Genomic DNA, 18,211 nt, shown 5'->3' with positions numbered 1-18,211 from the left:
GGCATTTTACCTGCATTTATGTCTGTGTACCACATGTGTGCTTGATACCCACAGAAGCCGGAATTAGAGTTAGATGATGGTGAGCTGCTGTGTTGGAATTGGAGTGGATCCTGGAAGAGCAGTCCGTGGTTTTAAGTGCGGAGCCATCTCCCCAGCCCTTAGGTTTTTGTTTTCTTTTTAAAGAACAAGACAAAATATATTTGCTGAGGAACAGAATGAATAGCAGAACTGAAAATGTTTACTAAAGGACCTTTCATGCCGAAATGCTAACCCCTAAACTATCATGACTTTATAGAAGTACACAGAGTGAGACTGATGGGATGTCAGCTGTAGGATAAAGTCTCTGTGGAAATACCAGGTGACAGAGTAGGGGCTATAATGTGGCTGCTGGTGTTAAACAGTGTGACTTACAGGACAGAGGCCGGCCCCCATGGCCCGCAATCTCTGTGCTTAATTCTGGATGCCATATTTCAGAAGGAATACATATGTGTGTACATATGCATATGTGTGTATATATGTATGTATGTATGTATGTATGTATGTATGTATGTATGTTTGTTTGTTTGTTTTTGTTTTGTATTTTGGGGCAAGGGCTTATGTGGCCCAGGCTGGTTCTTCAACTCCCCGTGTAGCTAAAGCCTTTAGCTGACTCTCCTGCCTCTGCCTTTCAGCACTAACTCCATAGGCATGTTCCACCATACACTTAGAGAAGGAAATTTAGATGTGAAAATGATCACTGGATCTAATTTCTCAGGCCTTGATAATGAAGACTCTAAGTCAGGTAAGACACAACTAAAGAAATTGAGTCCTTTGTCTAGAACAGAGGTGACCTAGTGGCTATTTCTAAACAGCTTCAAAAGCCAGGGCCAGGATCAAAGAGCTGGAAGTTCATGGGGAGGCAGACTTGGCCCTATAGGAGGAAAACATTTCCAACAGGGTACTTGTTTTAACCTGATTGGACTGCTTTGCAAAGGGAAGAATTTTCCGAGCTCTGGGCACCTTGGCCCTACAGAATAATTTAGATTAGAATAACCTTCCAGGAGAAACTTCTGTTTGAATGGGAGATGAGAGTAAGAGTCACTCATTAAAATTCTTTGATTCTTACATTGTCATGATTACGAGTTGCAATGAAGAGCGTTGATATCAGAACTTCTTGGAAAATTTTGGGTGTGAAGTGCCCATTGGGGAAAGAAAAAAAATTACCTCATCTTGCCAAGGTGCAACAAAATCCTCATTTGCATTAAAACCAACAGCAAGATTAAAAAAAAAAAAGAAACAAAAGTCCCAACCTTTCTTCATTGCCCCCTTTGCTCTCCTCCCTCCCTCCTGCCCTCCTTCCCTTCCTCTGTCTGTCCCTCCTTCAGTTCCTCCATCTCTCTCTCCTTCTCTACCTTCCTCCCTCTCTCTCTCTCTCTCTCTCTCTCTCTCTCTCTCTCTCTCCCTCCCTCCCTCCCTCCCTCCCTCCCTCCCTTCCTTCCTTCCATCCATCCTTCTTTCTTCCAATAGCTGTGTATCTCAGGATGGCCTACAGATCACCATGTCCTGTTCTTTATGATGCTAAGGATGAACGGAGGGATTGTATATATGTTACTCCCAAATCCTAGATTTTTTTTGGCTTTGTTTGTTTGCTTGTTTTTTCTTATTCTTAGGCCAAGTAATGAAAAATCATTTAAAACAATTTTTTTTTTTTTACAGATAGGTATAAGCAACGAGAAAAGCTAAAATCAGTATATGCTCCTGTGTTTCTAAAGCTGAGGGAGCTAAGATTTCACAGACAGTAAGGTGCTGTCGACTTGGAGGTGATACACCCCCCCCTTGCCCTTTGACCCCTGTGGTACTTGGGAGAGCTGACCCTGCCCCTCACTGGTTACAGCACTCAGGATAATGGGCCCTGCAGCTCACCTGGGCAGCACAGTAGAGCTGGCCCTGGTGGCAGGGGCACAGGTGAGCCAGCCCTGAGTGCATGTGTGTGGGAGAGCTGGTCCTAACACTCTCCTGCTGTGAGGTGGCATGGGTGCTGGGGATGGCCTCCATCCAGCTGCCACCTGAGGCAGTCGGGAGAGCTGGCTCTGAGGTCATAAGAGCTGGAGAGCTGTCCCTGTCCGTCATTGGCTGCAGCACACATGAGAGCAGGCCCTGCACCTTTCCAGGGCAACACAGTAGAGCTAGTCCTGATAGAGAAGGCATGGGTGAGCTAGCTTTGAGGGTGTGAGATCAGGAGAGCTGGCCCTGCCACTCGCTAGCTGCAGCACTTGGGAGAGTGGGCCACACACCTCTACTGGGTAGTGTAGTAGAGCTAACTCTGGTGGTGTGGGTGACCTGGTAAGGGCTCCAAAGGCAGGAGAGCAGGAGAGCTGGACCTGCCCTTTGCTGGCTGAAGCATTGAGTGACCTAGCTGGGGCAGTGCTGGAGAGCTTCCCCTGCAGTGTGAGTGTGGGAACTAGCAGGCTGTCCAGCTCAGACACCTTCCAGGCCCAGATCTAGGGCTTTGAGTTGGCCCATCCTAAAATCTACCTCTTCTACATACTGCTGGAGCATGTGAAGGGGCCAGTTCTGCAGATCCAAAGCTGTAGGATCTCCATGACACAGGGCGACAACAGGCTATCTGAGAGGAGTCCCAGTGAGAATCCAGTATTGATGGTGTAGCAGAAGCCAGAGGCCTCGAACTGGACCAATGACTCATTGCAATGAACATTTGTAAGTAAAGATGGGGCGGGCAAAAGGGTAGACTGTGGGACACACTGCGACACATACAGCTTCCAGGATGAAGTGCTTTCTATGCTTTGTTTAGTGTTTTTTGTTTTTAATTTTCTTTTTGGGGTGAAGTTGCAAGAGCAGAGGGGTGATATGAAGGGACGGGGAGATGAGGGTACGGAAGTGCACGATGTGAAATTCCTGAAGAATCAATAAAAAGTTAAAGAAGAATTCACTGCCTGGGTATGATAGCTACGAAAATGTGCCTCTTCCAGAAGGTCCTGGAATTCCTACTGTCAATGACCTCAGTTGTTCAGTGTGCTGGGAGAGGCTTTCCAAGGATGAGTGAGGATGCCTGAAAACTCTATTTCTCAAAACAGGAATAAATTCATTTTGTATGTGCATGAGTGTTTCGTCTGCATGTATGTCTGTGCATCATGTGTGTACGTGGTTCCTACTGAGAATAGGTCGCATCTTCTGGAACTGGAGTCACAGATGTTTGTGAGCAGCCACGTGGGTGCTGGAAATAGAAGAGCCAACGGTTTTAACTGCTGAACAATCTCTCTAGCTCATGAACAAATCAATCAATCAACCAATCAACCAATCAACCAATCAATCCATCAAACAAACAAACAAACACTCTTCCCCAGGATCTACTTTCGTTTACTGCTTACTCACAATGAGGATAGAACTCTGAGTCTCTTATAACACCCCACATTCACTGTCACTGTGACTGTGAGATTATGAAGGTGCGGTGGTCCGCTTGCTGGGATCCAGCTTCTGGTTTTTCCTTTCACTGGGAATACAGCTTTTGACTCTCTACAATGGGAACAGAATTCACATCACAGGGTGTGTGTGTGTTAGTCAGAACAGAACACACAGACACAAAGTTTATACTTTGTATCTTACCAGGTGTAAATTTCTTTTCCACATCCCCCCATGTTTCTTTGCTCAAGAGACATGCTTGAAACCATTTCTTACAAAACCTCATTAGACTAATTACAGACATTGACTTCCTAGGACGCTTCAAAAATGTTTAAAAGGATGTTTATATTTTTTACTGTGTGTGTGTGTACTTGTTTGTATGTGAGTATGTTCACTCACATGTACTTGTGTCCAAGCGTATGGAGGCCAGAGCACAGGTGTGTCTGGTATGGGTATGCTTCACTTCACGACATGGCTACATTACAAGGTCAATACTCAGTTTTTTGTTTGTTTGTTTGTTTGTTGTTTTTAATGGCTACATTAATCCTAGAGTCAGGATGAGTATAGTTTATTCAACCATTTCTATGTTGATAGATGGTCATACTGTTTATATGTATTTGTTTTGGAACATCTATAATAAATGTGTGTGTGTGTGTGTATGTGCACATGCATGTGCCTGTGTATATGTGTTTGCATGGAGGCCACAGATTGACATTAGAGGACTTTTTGTTGTTGTTTTATTTTGATTTCTTTTGAGAAAGGAACTGTCTTTGGATGTCAGGTTGTCCCTCCCAGCCAACAGCCAGCTCTTGTTCTGGCCTGAGTTTTGCCTCTTTCCTACTCTGTAACCTTTGAGAAGTCCTAGCATTCATTCTGAGAAGGACAACGAAACCCTAAGAGTTGTGGATGGTCTCCTGATGAACCAGTCTAGAAGTCAGTATTATTTTAAAGTTATATTTAATAGATAGATATTTATGGGTTCTTCTGTTTGTACTTTTTGCAGTGTTTCTCATCTTGTTATGGTAGCTATGCAATGTGGCTTTTATACTTGCCTGTTTTAACCTTTTTTTTCATGTTCATAACAGAATGCCTGTAATGGTCTATTTACTGACCAATCAAGAACCAATTAGGGAACAGGACCTTAGCATCAGACCCTCCCCTTACATTTGCTGAGGGTTGACCTTGACTGTATCAGTTCCTAGCCAGAAGGTCACAGTGGGAGTGAGCATGGAAGACAGATCGTGTCCAAAAACCAGAAGCCAGAGTGCAAGAGACCAGGATCCCATAGAACTATCTAAGGGGATGTATGCCCTCATCTAGCCTAGAACCTCCTGTTAGATACCGCTTCCCAACATCATTTATTTTTGAGGATCAAGTTTCCCACACATGACCTTTGGGGGGTACACTTAAACCTTAGCACTGCCCAACTCCACTCTGCCACTAAGAAGAAAGCAGGTGCTAAGTTAACACATACCCTACAGCCTTTCTGCTAAGAGCTCCTCATGTTTCCATGTTCCTTGAGAGCCTGTTGGAAACATAACATTAGAGCACACCCTCTGTCTCCCTGCCCCAGCTTGGAATATGTAGCAGTTCTAAGATGCCCTGTCCTATGCCATCCAAGTGCATATATATATATTTTAAATAAGGTGATTGGGCCCGGAGATGGCTCGACAGTTGGGAATGCTTGCTGCTCTGGAGGAAGACACAGTCTGCACTCACCTGGTGGCTCTAGCATCAGGGGACTGAGTCTCTCTGACCTCTGAGTACCTTCACTCCATTGCACACACCTGCACATAGAGACAAACACACACATAATTTTTAATAAAATTTTAAACAATTTAAAAGGGTGGTTGATGTATGAATTGCTATTTCAGCATTTTCTATCTTCCCCAGTGTGATTACAGATAAGGGTTGATGCTACAGATGAGTAAATTCTTTTTAAAAAGTTTTGACTCCCACCATCCCCCTCCGTGATCCAAATGCCACATTTGACTTAGAGATATTTTAAAAGAGATTCCTTGGGGCTGGAAAGGCAGCTCAGTGGTTAAGAGCACTCACTGCTCTTCCCAAGGTCCTGAGTTCAATTCCCAGCACCCACATGACAGCTCACAGCTGTCTGATGGCATTTTCTGGTGTGCTGATGTACATTCAGACAAAGTACACACACACACACACACACACACACACACACACACACCCTTATAAAAGAGAGAGAGAGAGATTTCTCATTTGTGGCACTTTGTCTCTCCAAGAGGTGACTTGGGCAACATTGCTTGAGCCACATTTCAGATGACTGTGCCCTTCCTTCCCTTTGTCTCCTCTTGTTTGAAGTATCTTCTAACTCCATGATGTCACCAGGCAAGTTTGGCCTTGTTCCTTAGAGCCTGGAGTCCTTTAGCACTCTTTGCTGCTGGCTGCCATGCACCTGGCCAGTAATCTCTGTGAAGACAGACGACACTCCAAGCATCCTCATCCCTTTTGTACGTCGCCCCTTAAGTTCACGAAGACGAGAACAGCCGTGAGTCTCTGGATCAGAAGCTGGCGTTGGCTGAAAGCCCATTTGTTGCGGCCCTTCCTCCTGGGCAAGTTCACCCAGAGAAAGGTCTGCGCCTCTAAAAGCTGCTGGAGAGTGGAACCGCAGAGTTTTCACACAAACACTCTCTGTTGTGAAAGCACGACTGTCATTTTTGGATAGGGAATAATGTGTAAATATTCTGTTCTTAACATCGAATCCAGGCCCGTAAAGAAATTTCACAGTCCAATGTGATTCAGTAGTTCATTATTAAGAATGGGGAACACTTGTAGCAGCAGGTTCTAGCGCAACGCTGCAACTTGGCGCACACAAACTGGACTTTTCCTAGTGTAAACAACTCTTTCATCCGAACCCATCACGTTAACAGCGGCGGGAACAGGGCTCTCAGCTCCAGGAAGTTTTCTGAGTAGATTTCTAGTTTGAGGTTCAGGTAGTGTTGACCCACAGCTAGAAAACCAGCTCTGGGAAGACCACTGGCCAATGGCTGCTTCAGCATGGCGGGATGAGGGCTGCATAGGACAGGCTTCCACTTTGAGTAGAACTCTCCTGAGTTTCCTTTACCATATCAGCACGATGAGAAATGGATTAGCCTCTTCCAGCTCTGCACTTTCCTTTGGGGCTATCCTCTTCTGTTTCAGTCTATTCACGTTGTTCTGAGGCTAGTGACAGAACAAATTACTGATTACCCAGGTGCTTTGAGTTCTGAACAGAGAACAGATTCATTGAAGAAAAGCAAGGAAGAACTCCCAAGAGTAGGAAGGACTCCAAAGGAGGAATGAGATGGCCTTCATTTTCAAACATTTGTTTTAATTCTATTTCCATTGTGTGTGTGTGTGTGTGTGTGTGTGTGTGTGTGTGTGTGTCTGTGTGCATATTCGAGTGAGGTGCCTTTGAAGGGCAAAAGCATCAACTCCCCTGGACTTGGAGTGACAGGTGGTTGGAAGCCACCCAATGAAGGTGCTGGAAAATGAACTTAGGCTCTCTATAAAAATAGTATGTGCTCTTAGACTCTGAGCCATCTCTCCAGTCATGACGCTCATGTTTAATGTTTCCTTCAACATGCTTAGATTATGAAATCCTACATTTTTTGGTTGTTTTGAAGATGGTGGTTTGATGTTATTTTTTTTTGTTAGTTTTATAGTTGAATGTACAGGTTTTATGAATTAGGCTCAGGTGTGTGTGTGTGTGTGTGTGTGTGTGTGCAGGGCTTCTTCATTGGCCTGGAGATTGTTGACTAGACTAGACTGGCTGACCAGGGAGCACCGAGGATCATCTACCTGTCTTTATCTCCCTAGTGCTGGAATTACAAGTACACACACCACACCAGGCTTTTAAAAATGTGAGTTCTAGAGACTGTATTCAGGTCTCTTTACCAACTGAGTTGTGGCTCCATCCTAGGCTCATTGTTTTATAATTTTAAATTTGGTTCTCTATGTCATGTTTTGTGAGGTGGTGCTTTTTGTTTGTTTGTTTGTTTTTTGTTTTTGTTTTTTTGTTTTTTTTTGTTTTTGCCTTGAGGACTGGCTTATGGAATTGGTTCTCCAACTTATGATAGGGTCAATATAAAATTGTGTGACATGTAACTGCTCAGCCTGGCTAGATCGTCAGCCTCGTTCTTCCCAGAGCCTGAACCACCTCCAATCAGAACTTTTGATTTTTATCATTGACCGAGACAGAGTTTGGAGCATTTAGAGATACTGTGCAAACGAAGAAACAGGGCTGTGACCATCCATGGAGTAAAAGGTCTCCAATGTGGAGAATGGAGAAAAGAAACCCAGACCTGCCAACTGACGATTTTTGGTTGGAGATATGGCTTGTTCCTGGCAAAGGAACAAAGTCCAAAAACCATTTCTTCTCTAGAGGACTTTTAAAGTGTTAAGAAATTGGATCCCACATCACAATGTTTTTTCTCTATGGTTTTTATTCAACCAATTCTTAATTTTTTTAGTATGGTTGGAAAAGCATGTGTAATCAAGTCCTTCATCAATTCCTATTTTTTTTTTTTTGAGATAGGCTCTTATGTAGCCCAGGCTAGCCTCAAACTTGCCGTGTAGCCTAGGGTGATACTGAGTTCCCAATCCTCCTGCCTCTTTTTCCCAAGTGCTGGGATTATAGGCATGCGCCACCATGCGCAGCTGAAGTCCTTTACCATAAGCGCTCTTTAGCCTCTGCTTTCTTCATGTTTGGTTTTCCCCCTCACTGACAAAGTAAACTTTATTGTCGTCGAGACACTCTGTAGCCTTGGCTTTTACTACGGAACTCAAGTTCACCTGGAACTTATGGCAATTCCCCAAGTACCGAGATTACAGATGGAGCAGCCACAACCAGCTGTGAACTTGTTGACGTATGAGGCACAGCTTGTGTTTCCTTTTTAAGCTTATGAAATACCTGTTCAGTGGCTGACATAAAGAAATAGGCATTGATGAATTATAAGTTGATCATTCTAATAAGTTTGCCCTTGTCTGAGGAACTAGACTGCTGGTTACAGTATTAGAGACACTGAGGTCTACTTTCCAGTATGGCGCCATTCTGTTCTTGTGTGATGTTGAAACCCACATGCAAGATGGCTGAAATCTTCACTTAATAAGGAAGTCATCAAATTAAATAAAGAATTAATGTGAACGATGCAATAGTGATATGTCCATCATGATTCCAGCATTGTGCAACAAAATATTTAATTTTTAGGAAAAAAACATCCACATGAATGACTTTGCTAGCTTGCAAAAGTACATTTATTGAAGTACAGAAACAGTCAGAGCCAATTTCTCCTTTCTACTTTAAAGAGAATGTTCTAATAAGAAAAATAAGAAGAAGCAGAAAGTGGGCTGGTCAGCTAATTTTGGGTAGCAGGTTTTCCCGGGAGTGAGCCGGCACAATGGTCAGACTTGTGTGGGCATTTCACTGGCTCCTGTTCAAATTTTTTTTTTTTGACAGATGTCCTGCTGATTTGGAAGCTGCTTATTTTATTTTCACTTCAGAAATGTTGCTGACTTGAGAGGAGACAACTTTCCCATCTACCACCTCCTCTATGATGGTCTTCGTCACCCTTGTCTTGCTAGGATCTGAAAATCATGGGATCACAAGGTCAGTCTGCAAATGGTCACCGAGGCCCAGAGCATGAGAAATTCAATGCTTTGGTGACTGTACCCTCTTTGTTTAAGATTGTATAATTGAATATTTTTAATGTGTGTGTACACACGTGTTGGTGGGTACACATGCATGTATGTGTATACACACGTGTAGATGGGTACACTGCATGTATGTGTATACACATGTGTAGGTGGGTACACTGCATGTATGTGTGTGCATGTGGAAGTTAGAGGACAATCTTAGCTGTGGTTCTCTAGGCAACATCCAATATTTTTTTGTTTGTTTATTTATTTATTTATTTATTGAGTCAAAGTCTCTCTCTCTCTAGCCCAAATCTTGCCAAATGGGCCGGTCAGAATGTTCTAGCAATCTACCTGTCTTGGTCTCTACCAGCCTTGGAATTACAAGTCCATAAGTCTGTGCCACCATGTCTGGCTGTTTTTGTTTGTTTGTTTGTTTGCTTGCTTGTTGTTTTGTTTTGCCCATGGTCTCTATGGGTTGAACTCAGGTCTTTCTGCTTGCAAGGGAAGTTCTTCTGCCTGGATAATTTCCCTGGTCCAACAGTAAACACACACAAGTGACACATGCCTTTCATTGTAAAATACTCTTCAGTGACAATCCACTGAGAAGTACTTTTAGATGGTGACATTGTTGCCAGCATTCAGAAAATACCTACCTTTTCCTTGGCCAGAACAGCTTCCGGTGTCACTCAATACCACGTGCCTGGATGCTATGTTTCTATAGTCACATCCACTGTGGGTAAGGAGAAAGAACGTTTTCCTTTGCAGTTGCCAAGGTGGGAGAAGCCCGGGGAGGCCCCAGGGTGCCACTTTGGTTGTCTTCAGGTTGGGCTGTGTCTGTTACCTATTCCTTTATGGGTACATGTCTGATTCCCCCCTCTTCCTTCTTTGGTTACATAGGCCCACCTCTAGCATCTCTGCGGCTTTTGCTCACCCCCCATCTCCGTTGAGCAGGCGACGGTAGGTCTCAATCTCCTGCTCCAGGCGGGTCTTGATGTTCAGCAGACATTCGTACTCTGCACTCTGGCATTGTGTCTCAACCCGGATCTGGCTGAGCTGCTCCTCCAGGCTGCTAATCTGCATCTGGATTCCAGACAGCTGAGCCACATAGCCAGCTTCTGTGTCAGCCAGGGTCCCTTCCAGAGAGCATTTCTAAGACAGAGAGAAAAAGGAAAGTTCATGTTGAAGGTAAATCAGAGGATGATTTGAAAATCCCTCCAATTTTGTGTGAGAAGGTGCATGCTTTCACCTACAATGGGCATAATCTATGTTGTCTTGTTTTTGCTTCTTTAACTTTTGCTGGCATGACTCAAATCTTTAAGAGAGAGAGAGAGAGAGAGAGAGAGAGAGAGAGAGAGAGAGAGAGAAACACATGTGTATGTAGAGTCCAGAAGTTGACGTACAAGACAGGATCTCTCACTGAAACTGGAGCTCACAGATACGGCTAGATTAGTCATGGCTCCATCGTGCTTCCACGCATCCCCTCCCCAAGGTTCCCCAGAGGTGTTGGGGATCTGAACTCTAGTCCTCGTGCCTGTGCAGCCAGTAATACTGTCCCCATGGAGCCATCTCCCAGGCTCAGAGAACAAAACAGTTTTTCTTTCTCTGCCTTTATGTGCTTAAGTGAGCATCTTGATAAAGAAGGACAACTCATTTGCTCGACTCTGCCGGATTTAAAACAAAGTAACGAACAATTAACTGTGTGTGCTCACCAGGGCCAGCTGAGACTGAAGCTCAATTTCCAGGGTCTGCACTGTGCGCTTCAGTTCCATGACTTCACTCCTGGCGCAATTGGCTGCCTCTTCATCTGTAGAGATCTGAGCTTGCAGGGATGCGCTCTAAATGGAAGTAAAGCACAGCGGTCATAGGCTGTAAAGCACAGCGGTCGTAGGCTGCAGGAGCGAAGGTGGTGGTTTAAGCTTGACTGCAGGGTTAGGAGCTTGGTGCAGCACCCTACCATCTCGTTGAACTGTTTCTCAGCTTCCTGTCGGTTCTGCTCGGCCATCGCCTCATACTGAGCCCTCATATCATTCAGTAGTTTGGTCAGGTCGGTTCCTGGGGCAGCGTTCATTTCTACTGTGACGTCCCCTCCAGAGCGTCCTTGTATGCACTTCATTTCCTAGCATAAAGGGTCAAAAAAGGCACCATAGTGATGGAAACAGAAAGGCACAGTCTTCTAATGCACGCGCCACTGTGAACATTTAAAACCGTGACACCTGGAGGAGCTTCAAAGCCCGACCAGCTCTTTACCACATTGGATGTGGTGGGAAGCACCAACGGCAGAGCTGTTCGTGCATGTCGAGCCGGTTCCTACCTCCTCGTGGTTCTTCCTCATGAAGACCAGTTCCTCAGTTAGACCCTCGATCTGCATCTCCAGGTCACAGCGAGTCATGGTCATTTCGTCCAGCAATTTCCGCAGGCCATTGATGTCGGCCTCCAAACACTCTCGAAGGCATAGCTCATGTTGATACCTGGGGCGGGTGGCCGAAAGGCAGATGAGGGGACGGGTCTCAGAGCATCTCTCTTTCACAACCCCGGGAAATTTTCACCTTGGAGCCCTGTTCCTCGTTTTTTCTTTCTGGGTCAAGCCCAGGGCCCTTGGCCTTTGCTAGCAAGTGTTCTTACTGTTGGATCTGCATCCCCAGCCCACCCCTGACTATTCTGATAAATGAAAACGGCTGAGGTTTCTCTGAGGTTTTTTGTTTTAATCTCATAAAGAAAAATAATTTCTAATATTAGCTCTAGCCATGTATGATATTTTTATAATAGTTATCGACCTTAATCTCTCCATCCAGTCCTCCCTCCCTCCCGCCCTTTCTTGCTTTCTTTTTCCTTTCCCTTCTCTTTCAACAATAGTCTCTAAAGTTTAGTCCTGGGAGCCAGACATGGGAGTGCACTCTTGCTAGAGGCAAAAAGATGAGGCGTTCAAAGCCAGCCTCAGTTATATAGTGAGTTTGATTCCTGTTTAGGCTATATGAGTATCTATCTCAAAACTAAACTAAACTAAACTAAACTAAACTAAACTAAACTAAACTAAACACCCCAAACCAAACAAACTAACAGTAAAATACAAGAAAACCAACCAAGTTTACTCCTGCTTTATTTAGGTCATGATCCACCAAAGTGTTTTTTTCCCCCTCAGCAACTGGACTGTGTTTTATTCCCTATGATTCTTGATTTCAAGTATTTCCTAGGCCTTACTTCATTCTGAAGTCATCAGCAGCCAGCCTAGCGTTGTCAATCTGCAGAGCTGTCCTGGCGTTTTCACAGGTGGCCGAAATGATCTAGGAAAGAAGAAAGGCTAAATCCCAAGGTGCTTTGGACGCCCACCTGCTGAGGGTACACATCTCCTAGGTCAGTAAACTCTTAAAGGTGGGTTGACCCGAAGACTCAGCAGCGACCCATGGATACTTAGTACAATGTCTCTCTGCAGCAGGAAGCAGCTTCCATGATTGTTGGGGTAGACACAGGACAGTGTGTTATATAATACTGTCCTCTGCCCCTGTCTTCTGATCAGAAGATCAGACATTTCCTCACCTAGTCAAGGTTTCAATGTGAACACAGAATTTCACTTAAAAATGTACATCTCATACACCTGTGGCTGAATTTTTTTTTAGTTTGATGACATTATGAAACATTTCACCAGATTCTCTAGGAAGAAAAATCGTCCTAATGAATCCAGAAAGACACAAAAATGTTCTAACCTGTCAGAGTGAGTCATGAATAATTAGGTCACCCTAATTATCCCCTTCGAACCATCGTTCTTATGTATACCTGTCAGCTGGCCATCTGGCATCGTACAAACGCCATACTCAAATCTGAGATTCAGACAGAACACTATTATTGTACATCATACGCGGGATTGTCATAATCCAGATACAGCAGGATCCATTTCATACACATGAATAATTCATTGACTTCACATTTCATTACAGGGCCCTGGAGATGCCTTAGCATGTACAGGCACTTGCTATGTTTAATGCCCTGAGTTTGATCCCAGGGACTCACATGGTAGGAGAGAACCAGCTCCTGTAAGATGTCCCCTGACTTTCACTCTTGAGCCATGGCATGCATGTCCCTTCTCCACACACACACACACACACACGCACACGCACACGCACACGCACACTCACACGCACGCACGTACACACATACAAATAAATAAATAAATAAATAAATAAATAAATAAATATAAAAACAATCTCCTCAGAGTGTATGATCTGAGTAAAAGCCGTACAGGTCACAGGAGCACAGCTATGGAGTCCCACCTGGTTCTTCAGATCTTCGATGATTGAGTAGTATTGGCTGTAGTCTCTTCCAGGCCCACCTTTTTCAGACCCATGCTTGACATACCAGTCCTTGATTTTAGTCTCCAGATCAGTGTTGGCTTCCTCCAGGGCTCGGACCTTATCTAGGTAGTTGGCCAGACGGTCATTGAGGTCCTGCATGGTTTGTTTTTCACTTCCAGAGAGAAGGCCCCCATCATAGCCACTGATGCCACCAAGACCACCCCCCAAACTACCTCCATAGCTAGAGAAGCCTCCACTAGAACCTCCACCAAAGCCAGAGCCCCCACCAAAGCCAGAACCCCCACCAAAGCTAGAGGCTGCTCCAAACCCTCCCTTTACTGAGCAGCTGCCGAAGCCCCCTCCAATGCTACCCTTAGATCCCCCACTCAGGCCCCAGCTGCTGCTGCTCCCCTGGAAGCCCCAGGCAGAGCCTCCCCCCAGCCCACAGCTGCTTCCACTGCCAAAGGAGCTTCCTCCAGTGCACCCCCTGCTGCCCACAGCCCCGGAGGAGGAGACTCGGGAGGAGCAGGACCCTTTCTGAGTTGAGCAGAACATGATGCTTCTGAGAGTGCCGAGCTTCTTTCTCCAGTGGCAGGAAAGGTGGGGTGAATGGCCTGTTCCAGTCTGCCTTTCTGGCCCTTATATACATACCAGTAGGGTGTTCCTTTTCTCTGGGCATTTCCTAATCCCTGTTACAGTTTTGTTAATCCCTAATTGGATAATTTATTTTCCACGAACCTACTCTACTGGCTCTTTTTATGAGGCTAGGTCAGACATAGAGAAAAAATAAGGTGGAGCCAGTTTTTTTTTTCTTTCAGAATTACTGTTGTGTCTTTGAGAGGTTTTGATGACTGGTATTCCTAGTATTCAGAAACTATAATTCCATTCCATTTGCTTCATGATTTCCCAATGGCAGAACATATCCTCAGATTATCAAGTGTAATTAAAACCCCCAGTGTGATGAGAGAGAATACTTCCCACTGGGTATCTTTTTGTCTGCGTTATTATCAACAGCAAAATTAGGGTTAGCATCAGCCCGGGTTTTGCATTTAATGAAGCTCTCTCCTCTTTGATTTGGTTATTGCTTTCTTTGTGACTTAGAATGAATTGAGGCGTTTTCACAGTTGATAAGAAAAGTGAACCTACTTCCCACTGAGGACTGTTCGATCTCAGGGACATGCTTGTTCAGGTAGATGTTGACTGAGAGCAATCAGACAAGGTTTCAGATGTTCCAGCTTGGGATGGGGAGAGCCTGCAAAGGCTTTTCCTTCGGATTGAATGCTGCACCTCTGTGTTCCACTTGCCACCTCAAGATAAGGTCTTGGATAGTCTAGGCTGGAAAGGAAGCGCTTCCATTTTTGATCCTCCTGCCTCTGTTTCCCGAGGGCTGTAATTACAGGCATGTACCACCACAGTCAGCACTGTACTGGCCTGGGGACTGAACCCAGAGCTTTGTGCTCGCTAGGCAAGTGCACTCCCTACTGAGCTACACTTCCAGCTCTCTGCTCTTGCCTTTCAGCCATAGTAACTTCATTCTTCGGAATCAAATGTTAAGGAACGGAGAGGAACCGATGCTCACTGCTCCCGTCTCTGTTTTAGAGGCAACTGGAAAAGAGAAACGTTGAAACCACCATCTTACAGGAGTTTGTTCATTTTACGCACGGGAAACATAGTTTGTTAGAGTCTGTTCAGTCTCTTTGCTTAGGTTTTCCTGTTTTTGCCTAAAGGATATTCACGAGACCTTTAATCCTGATAACTCACGCTATGGTTAGAATCATCCTATCTTAGGATCTTCAGTTCCAGAACTTTCCATGTTCGTTTTCTGCTTTGTGTTGTTCTCTTCGTTTGTGGTATAGACAGTTCCTTTCATGTTGGCTACTAGTTCCTCTGGTTTAAAAGTGTCATTTAAAAAGACTAGCAACGGGGCTGCTGAGATGGCTGAGTAGGTATGGATGCTTGCTGTCAAGTCCGATCACCCTAGTTTGATACTTGGACCCACGTGGAAGGAGAGGATTGGTTCCTGCAAGCTGTCACCTGACTGTCACATTTCCCCACAGCATGGTCACATGTGAACATGTAGCCACACAAAACAAACAAGTGGTTTTGTTTTTATTTTTAAACTAAATAATGTGAAAGATCATTAGTGTTTGATCCCATGTCTTAGTCAGGGTTTCTAGTCCTGCACAAACACCACAACCAAGGAGCAAGTTGGGGAGGAAAGGATTTATTCAGCTTACACTTCCACATTGCTGTTCATCACCAAAGGAAGTCAGGACCGGAACTCAAGCAGGTCAGGAAGCAGGAGCTGATGCAGAGGCCATGGAGGGATGTTACTGGCTTGCTTCCCTTGGCTTGCTCAGCTTGCTTTCTTATAGAACCCAGGACTATCAGCCCAGGGATGGCACCTCCCACAATGGGCCCTCCCACATTTGATTACTAATGGAGACAATGTCTTACAGCTGGATCTCATGGAGGCATTTCCTCAAGGGAGTCTCCTTTCCCTGTGATAACTCCAGCTTGTGTCAAGTTGACACATAAAACCAGCCTGTACACCCCACTTGTATTAAGTGCCTACAGGAAGTCAAATTCATAGCTGTACACAGTAGGACGGTTGCGCCAGGGGCTGGGAGGGCTCGGGCTTCACAGCATGGCAAGGCTTCAGTTGATCAGTTGCTCAGACAATGTGGGCATACTGGATCCTGCTGAACTGTACACATCAAGTGATTATGATGGTAAGCTTTATGTGTATATTTTAATCACAATTTTAAAAAGGTGTCATTTTCCACAGGTATACTTAGCTTTAGACTCAAGAAACTGAGTTTTCATATTTGAAACTTTCTCCCTTGCCTCGGTGGCCTTTTAAATCACGTGTGTGCTTTAACCTCTATCCAATCTTCTTCCTTAAGCTAATTTTATTGTACTTATTTTTAATTAGGTGATCATTACCTTTATTAGTGTGTGTATGTGTGTGTGTGTGCGCACACACTGATACATGCTAGACCATCTGGCCAGCAAGCCTCTGGGATCTCTCCCTGACTCTACCTCCTCATTCCCAGCTTTGAACATGGGTTTTGGGGGTCAATGCAGGGGCTGGCAAGTGAGGAAGTTTTTCTCCCTCTGTAGATTAGGAATCCTCCACTCTGAGGAGTTGGGCTGAGGAGGTTTTAAAGGGGAATGAAGGGGAAATGAAAGGAACCCGATGGGACTTAGGAGGTGAAGAGCCTGTGGCAGAGAGCATCCTGTGAAAGGCTGGGGCGGACAGCATTCAAAGGACTGATTTTCACTTTGCGTTTGTGGCTTTTTCTCCAGCTGTCTTCTGGGCTGGAGGGTTTTAATGCCTTCAATTCTGTTGTTTCTTGGGACATCAGAACATTTAGGTCTTAACTGAGGAAGTATGGAGTGGTGGAAGTGTTCTTTTTACTTGGTGTAGTTTTCTTTATGTTTTATAACGCTAGTTTCTCACTCTCTCCCCTCTCCCTCCCTCCATCCCTCCCTACTTCCTCTATCCCTCTTTTCCTTCCTTATTGGCTTTCTTCGTTGCTTTCTTTATTTCCAGTGTTAGGTTTCTAACCCAGGCACCCAAGGACTTACACATGCTGGGCTGTTTTCTGCCTCTGATCAACCTTTCTAACTTTTTCTTATTTATCCTTTAAATTAACTTTCAAAATTAAGGTTGTGTGTGTGTGTGTGTCTGTGTGTGTGTGTGCAATTCCCTGTGCAGAAGTGTGTCGAGGTCAGAAAGTCTTTGTCTTTCATTCATTACTATTGCTATTGCTATTATTATTAAGATAGAGTCTCTCACTGAACCTGGAGCCTACCATTTTTGCTACACTGGCTGCCCGTGAACCCCTGGGATCAACCCGTCTCTGTCCCCCAGCACTGGGGTTATAAGTGTGTATAGGTATGCCTGGCTTTTATGTGGGTTTAGGGGATCTGAACTCAGCTCCTCACGTTTGTGTAGCAAGCTCTTTATTCATGGAGTCATATCCCCAATCTATCAGGTTAAGTTTTCAGGAGATACTTTTCTGGGCCTTTTCAGAATGGACCAGTGAGACACGCATTTAATGACTAAAGCAGCCATTGCTACTTCCCATGCTTTGGGTAACGAGTCAGTGTAGAAATGATTGCACAGACAGTCTGCAGAATTTCCTTCTCTTCATTAGTCTCCTTTAAAAGCGTCTTCACACTCTCCAGTGCATCTGTCTTGTTTCTCTTCTAATGAACAGGTCTATGCAGGAGGCTAATGTGGATTCTGTGATCTGCAGAGTGTCTGGTGTGTTTATTGGATTAAATTAAAGACTTTCCGTCACATGCTTAAATAGACTTCTGTTCTGGACTGAGGTGTCAGGATTTGTTAGTAAACCTTAGTCCCCAGTGTTTCCAGACACCCTCACATGTGACACTCACTGTCTTTGTCAATGATAATAAATTAGTTCTTGGCATTTCCTTCCACTATAAGTGGAAGCTTCAAGAACATAGTGAGTTTTTTTGTGGGCTAGAACATCTGGAGGTGACATTCTGGATGTCTGGCAGCTAGCCAGGGGTTGTCTCATAACCAAGAGCTCAAAAGAAATGACCAGTCCAGAAATGCCAAGGTGTCAGCCCTGTTCTCTGCCCGTAGTTATATGCAATTTTGACCAGTAAAGAAACCTATAAATGACAGTGATTGTTCATATGATTGTTTTGCTGAATGACTTGCAAACAATAACCACCATTTTTGGTTATTGTTGCCAAATAGATGCTGAGTGCTTTTATTTGATTTGATTATGTTTTAAATTTCAGCTGAATGTACACCAAGCTTTAAGATCAGCAAGAACCCGGCCCACTGATGGGCGTGGCTTATTGCTCATGGTGAATCTTATAGTTGAGAATGGAACTCA

The 18,211-nt window shown here is 44.5% G+C and overlaps 1 protein-coding gene across 1 annotated transcript; it reads right to left on the bottom strand.

The window, feature by feature from the left end:
- Positions 1-8,890: 8,890 nt before the first annotated feature.
- Krt24 (keratin 24) lies at positions 8,891-13,886 on the bottom strand. The gene is made up of 8 exons (XM_028755082.1): positions 13,311-13,886; positions 12,244-12,326; positions 11,357-11,513; positions 11,000-11,161; positions 10,755-10,880; positions 9,977-10,194; positions 9,699-9,775; positions 8,891-8,994 (listed from the first exon to the last, which is right to left on the bottom strand). The coding sequence occupies exons 1-8, from the start codon at positions 13,884-13,886 to the stop codon at positions 8,891-8,893; spliced, it is 1,503 nt and encodes a 500-aa protein (XP_028610915.1).
- Positions 13,887-18,211: the final 4,325 nt, after the last annotated feature.

This window comes from Grammomys surdaster, unplaced genomic scaffold (genome assembly GCF_004785775.1).
Source record: "Grammomys surdaster isolate TR1022 unplaced genomic scaffold, NIH_TR_1.0 126048, whole genome shotgun sequence".
NCBI lineage: Eukaryota > Metazoa > Chordata > Mammalia > Rodentia > Muridae > Grammomys > Grammomys surdaster.
The sequence above is the reverse complement of the archived record's forward strand: the minus strand, read 5'-3'. Positions and strand labels throughout refer to the sequence as shown.

Coding starts and splice junctions, on each gene's coding strand:
- Krt24 (XM_028755082.1), bottom strand. CDS start 13,886: ATGTTCTGCTCAACTCAGAAAGGGTCCTGCTCCTCCCGAGTCTCCTCC. Junction 12,327..13,310: donor TCGAAGATCTGAAGAACCAG/GTGGGACTCCAT, acceptor CTTCTTTCCTAG/ATCATTTCGGCCACCTGTGA. Junction 8,995..9,698: donor CTGTTCTGGCCAAGGAAAAG/GTAGGTATTTTC, acceptor CATGATTTTCAG/ATCCTAGCAAGACAAGGGTG.